The sequence below is a fragment of the Ostrea edulis genome, chromosome 2 (genome assembly GCF_947568905.1).
Source record: "Ostrea edulis chromosome 2, xbOstEdul1.1, whole genome shotgun sequence".
NCBI classification, from domain to species: domain Eukaryota; kingdom Metazoa; phylum Mollusca; class Bivalvia; order Ostreida; family Ostreidae; genus Ostrea; species Ostrea edulis.
In genome coordinates, this window is record NC_079165.1 from 12,408,928 (window position 1) to 12,415,406 (window position 6,479).

General features: G+C 33.1%; 1 protein-coding gene across 3 annotated transcripts in view; it reads left to right on the forward strand.

The window, feature by feature from the left end:
• Positions 1 to 6,479, forward strand: part of LOC125681061 (uncharacterized) — a 29,086-nt gene that overhangs the window by 20,741 nt on the left and 1,866 nt on the right. For all 3 annotated transcript variants that reach the window (XM_056156120.1, XM_056156119.1, XM_048920969.2), the window contains 5 exons: positions 2,726 to 2,779; positions 4,345 to 4,386; positions 4,499 to 4,561; positions 5,430 to 5,471; positions 5,867 to 6,065. In XM_056156120.1, the coding sequence (XP_056012095.1) occupies positions 2,726 to 2,779; positions 4,345 to 4,386; positions 4,499 to 4,561; positions 5,430 to 5,471; positions 5,867 to 6,065 (400 nt within the window). The remainder of the gene's footprint in view (positions 1 to 2,725; positions 2,780 to 4,344; positions 4,387 to 4,498; positions 4,562 to 5,429; positions 5,472 to 5,866; positions 6,066 to 6,479) is intronic.

A 6,479-nucleotide genomic window follows, 5' to 3' on the forward strand; every position in this document is an offset into this window, starting at 1 on the left:
AGAATGGATTAAGGAGGTATGCTACACCAGAGAAATATGATGTAGATGAAAAGTGTAGGATATGTATAAAAATATTTTGAATTTGAAAATTTTCAAATTTACTTTATTTTGTCAAAAAATACAGTTTTAGTAGAAGGTAATCTGAAAAAAATTTAAAACCCCTGCTGGACTCGAACCTGCGACCTACAGTTAAGCAGTCGGTAGTCTAACCTACTGAGCTACTCGGCTAGGTATTTAAATGGAAAAGGAAAAGTCAAATATTGCTGATATCGATTTTGTCATCCATGTTTTTAAAGGAAGTCAGCCATTATGACGATGTAGAGTACTACCTTAAAAGTGTAAGAGGAATATTAAAATCCGGCATTAGACACATGAAAACAGACGTACGTACCATCTATCCTTCTGTATTTAGTAAGCCAGAGGTTATAAAGAATTTAGATCGGTTACACGAGGAATATGTTTTGGTTCAAGCTGGCAAAGCTTGTAACAACATTGTCTTTGTTTTTAAAGCTCATTACTACAACTGTATTTTAAACGAATTTTTCATTACTTCCACTTTTGGTAATCGCACCTATACTCCCACTGCCCTTTCAAAAGACCAAATTCTACTGAACCATGCTTCAGTTTTAGACACATTTAATATCCCAGTCCCGGATGAATAGGAGATACCGTACTTGTACTGGATTCCTAAACTTCATAAAAACCCTTACAAACAAAGAGACATTGCTGGATCCAGTAAATGTTCTACCAAGCCCCTATCTTTGCTCCTCACGAAAATATTAACAGCTGTGAAGGAGAAACTTCAAACGTACTGTGCAACTACATATGGCGGAAGTGGTGTAAATAAAATGTGGATTCTAAAAACTTCTAAAGAACATTTAGTAAACTTGAAATCACAAAACTTTTCTCAAATCAACAACATCATAACGTATGACGTTTCAGCTCTTTACACGACCATTTCTCACGATAAATTAAAGACTAGACTTTTGACATCATAGGCAGTTGCTTCTTCAACAAAAATGGAAAACGCAACTATTCCTTTCTAGTGAAAAAATTACTTTGTTAAACGCCACTCTGATTCCACGCAGAAGTACTCTGACGTTGAAATAAAAAATATGCTGAGTTCCTCATTGACAATATATTCGAAGTCTTTGGTGACCAGGTCTTCCAACCATCTGTTGGGATCCCCATGGCTCGAATTGTGTTCCTTTGTTAGCTGACCTGTTTTTATATTCCTATGAAGCAGAATTTATTCAAAAATTTCTAGAAGAAAAAAAATCCTTGCTGTAGCTTTCAATTCGACATTTAGATAGATCGACGATTGTATTATCTATTAACAATAATAATTTTCATTCATATGTCGATTCGATATATCCCAGTGAACTCGAAATAAAAGACACCACCGAGTCGTCCACTTCTGCTTCATATTTAGATATTTTATTGAAAGTAGATATTAACAGCAAACTAGCAACTCAACTTTTTGACAAACGGGATGATTTCAACTTCTCCATCGTCAACTTCCCATATTTTTATAGGAATATTCCATTATCACCTGCATATGGTGTTTACATTTCTTAACTGATTCGATGTACGCAAGAGCTTATTCTTGTGCATGGTCAGTTTTTAAATCGAAGCAAGTAGTGGCAAACAAGTTGTGGTTCAGGGGTTCCAACAATCGTGTTTAAAATCAGCATTTCACAAATTCTATGGTCGTTATAACGATCTAGTTTGACAATAAATCTATCATTGGGTCAAATGCTGTCTGACGTGTTTCATGCCGATTGTTAAGCCGTTCTTGGCACACTGATTTTGACTACGGATAGCTCCGTTTACCTGATCAAGATATAGGGCTCACGGCGGGTGTGACCGGTCGACAGGAGATACTTATTCCTCCTAGGCACCTGATCCCATCTTTGGTGTATCCGGGGGTCCGTGTTTGCCCAGCTATCTATTTTGTATTGCTTATAGGAGTTATGAGACTGATCAATGTTCGTTAGTTTCGCCTTTCATGGTATCATACAATTTGCTTGGTTGATCAGTATTTATAAAAACCAATTTATATCATATCAAACGTTATTCTACTTTCCCCCGCAACATGATGGTTGTGGACGACATTACGCTGCAGATTTTTAGAATGTTATGATAGTGATACTTTCATGGTGACATGAATAATATAATTCATTCACGCATTTAAAAAATAAATTATAAAGGATGAAGAGTTTAAATATACTTTACAATATAAATAGGTTTGAACTCACTTATTATGGCATGTCAAACGGTGCAATATTTGATCTTTTTCATTTGTATTGTATAATTTGCCATGTGTATTCTATATTGTCCATTTGTATAGTATAGTTTTCCATTTGCATTTTATATTGTGCATTTGTATTGCATACATTTTCATTTATACTGTATAATTTCCATTTTTATTGTGTAATTGTTAAAGATTAAATATTGCAACGTTTGACATGTCATAACTTATACATTTTTACAATTAGCGTTTTGCACTTTGCAGTGATGCTTATGTGAGTTTATAAAGGTCAAGGAACACATTTTGCAGCACATAATGATAATCACCAAAAGCAGCTTTTCCAAGATGATTAATTTTTTAAATTTGCTATAGAAATGCGTATATATGCTCCTCCTAGAAAATAGAGATAGTCTACGTTCAATAATGTTTCTCTTATATAGCTGTATAAGATTGAACTGTAATTTATCACGACAGATACCAGCGTGAAGCAGAAAAACTTCGGGAGGAATGTAAAAATCTAGAAATCAGGTAAGCATGCAAGTCTTAGAAGTAATGATAAGTGGTTATAAAATATCAATAATACAATGATAAGTTTTCATAAAAAATACCTTATTTAACTGATACCTTGCATCTTTGTTGCCATCATGAAAATACTTACACTTCTAATCATGGTAGATGAATGACAATGAAAATAATCCCACAAACGAAAATTCAAAACGTTTTTGCGTTTACAATGGTTTTCATTGCTTTACCGATATTTTCAAGTAAGCAGTTCATCTTCACTGAACAAGAGTCTGCTGATTGTTCTTTGAATTACTGATCTGTTTATTTAAGCAGTTTGTTTTCACTGAATAAGAATCTGATGTTTTTATTTAAAATTATACTTAGATAGTTGAAGGTTAGGACAAAAAGTACGATAGGTGATCGAAATATCCTCTACGACCGTAAAATTAATAACGTGAAAGCAATACATATCAAATTAAAGACATATTTAGATTCGAGATACGTGATTTAATTTTAATTCGAATATTTAAAAGTTACATGTAGTATTGCATACTTGGTGTTACCTCAAAACAGCGCTTTAGTTTGCTAAACTTTCATAAATCAAGTTTTAAATGATACATGTTTTTTAAAATAAGAATTACTAGTAATTTCATTTTAATTCTAACTTATTATTGCATATTTTGTATACCGTAACTTCGAAACAGCACTTTAATTTGCTAAACTTTCAGAAATTAAAAGTTTTAATTAATGCATGTTTTATCTAAAAAAAAATTTACAAGTAATTTCATTTTAATTCTAAGTTAGTATTGGATATTTGGTATACCGTAACCTCGAAACAGCACTTTACTTTGCTAAACTTTCATAAATTAAATGCTTTAAATCATGCATGTTTTTAAAATCTACACGCAATTGGATATCAGTTGTTCCGATATTTCCGGAATATCACATCAAAATGATGTGATTAGGGATTCAGTAATTGATTTGTATAGAGGGAATAACATGGGAAGGAAAACAGTTTCCCGAAATGCTGTTATGTTAACAGTATACAAGATAACATAGTATTTCAACATATACTATGTACGATGCACATCTTTTACTATAAGACCAAAGGGCAGAAAAGAAAGTTTAAAGGAAGAGATAAAAGAACGACAAATAACACACTCAAAGTATTGCTCTCAAAATCTCTTAAAATCTGCGAATGAAATAAGTTTAAACCTGTAGTTTTATTTCAAACAAGGTTAAGTTAGATTACCATGTAAACGACGCATATTTTCAAATAAAGCTCAGCGTCACGCTGATGCGATGAATGAAATAATGGTGTTCTAAAAGTAAATAGCATATAAAACAGATTGAAAAGTGAAAACTTGCACGAAAAATGTACAAAATAATGCATTAGTTGTTAATTCATGTCAATGTAAGTATACCAATCTATGTTTTGCTCTTTATGAAAATGCAGATATGTTTTGAGTTTCATAGTAGGATTTTATGTTGTGGGATTATTTGAAACTTGTTCAGTTTTTACGAACTTTTCTGCATATTTCCTGCATCGAATCAAGAATTGATCCTGTGTTGAAAAACTTCTCTTCCAGATTATCTGATAGTCAGGCAGAAGTGCGAAATCTGGAATCAAAGTAAGTACACAGTTTTGATAGTGTAACACATTTAAATTCTGCAAATGAATTAAAAATGGTATTATTCATTTCAAAATGATGATATGCTAGATTTGATTTTCTCCCCATTAAGACTCAGTTATACAGAAGAAATATTAAAAGACCAACGACGAGAAAAGAAAATATTTATGTCCAAGTAAGTATCTAACAGTTTTATCTGAAACAACTTACATTGAATTACTGCTGTTGTGCATACCAGATTATTGCTGTTCAAAAAAAAGTTGGGGGGGGGGTGTGTGTGGGTATTCTTAGTGAGCATTGCTCACAGTACATCTTGATCAATTTTGTGAATTTTCAACAAAATCAAAACCTAAAACTATGAATTACATGTGTATCATGCAATCCAATTTACCATCATTCAACTTCACTATAAAAACAATTCACCACCATTCAACTCCGATATAAAATCAACTCCACTCCACTAAAAAACAATTCACTACCATTCAACTCCACTATAAAACAATTCACCGCCATTCAACTCCACTATAAAAACAATTCACACCTTTCAACTCCACTATTAAAACAATTCACTACCATTCAACTCCACTATCAAGACAATTCACACCATTCAACTCCACTATAAAGAAAATTCACACCATTCAACTCCACTATAAAACAATTCACACCTTTCAACTCCACTATAAAAACAATTCACCATCATTCAACTCCACTATAAAAACAGAAGCTGAGGACTATTTACGAGATTCCGTAAATGAACGGTTTGAGACTGAATATGCATGTTTAATGTCAACATCCCAAATGACCAAAGTTCTTGTACTAACAAACATTTTGCCTCCATAATCGGATACGAGTTTTTCTATTTAAAAAAGCCCTCACTGCTCAATGGCCGTAAGCGTCGAGCAAAGGCATAACTTTGAAGCCCTTCATTGGTCTTGATGACGTCTCCATAATATGGGTGAATAATTGTCGAGAGAAAGACGTTAAACAAGACACAATACAATTAATCAATCAATCTTCTGATATATTGAACGTTTATATTTCAGATTTGAAGAAGAAAGAAAAGAAAAGGAGAAAGCACTAACAAGGTTCTCTGTCAGATATCTCTATACAATTGTTGTTATATATTAAGACGTTCTAGATTAATCAATTGCAAAACAAAAACCCTTTATATCTGCCCAGTGTTGCATTATATATTTGAACTTCAACCGAAGTATTGATATACCTACATGTGTAAGATTACATATATTGTAAGCAAGAACAGAATGTATATATTTAGTACAGATGTAATTCACATCATGAAAAAGTTACACATACTAATTCAACAGTTGTATTCATAATTTTCTGATTTAACATTAGATATGATAATGATTAACAATTTATTAAGTGTATTCATGCAAGTTGTTCTTTTAGCTAGTTCTTCAGTTGACATAATTTCGTATTGTTTGTATGTGAATTACATGGTATTTTGGTTATATTTAAGATTAAGCTCTATTGCTGGGGATAAATTAAGGTTAAATAACCCCGGAATAGCTGATCTATCAGACGAAAATCGACCAAACAAACTGGGAGAAAAGTTCAGCGAACTCTACGACAACGAGTGGACAGAGGCATACGAAAGTTTAGACAATGCAGGCCTCAACGAGGAAGAGATAATAAAAAAGCTTTTGGATATTTTAAAGGTATCAGCTATAGAAGAATGATTGATTGTATATTGTTTAACGTCCCTCGAAAAAAATTCACTCATATGGAGACGTCACCAAGAGCGGTGAAGGGCTTCAAATTTAGGTCTATGGTAGGCGCTTACGACAATTGAACAGTGTGGGTTCTTTAGCGTGCCACACCTGTTGTAACACGGGACATCCGTTTTTAAGGTAATCTCCGAGGACCCGTGACATTCACAACTGATGCTGAACGTTTGGCGATGGAACTGCCAACACTTGTTTTAACGACTTAGATATGTTGCGGCCGGGATTCGAACCCCGACCTTTCGCATACAAGGCCAATATTTTTTTCTCTCTTTTATTAGCAAGGCGAATATTTTACCTCTAGAAAGAAATATTAATGTTACTTTTGATGCTTGATATATCAATCGA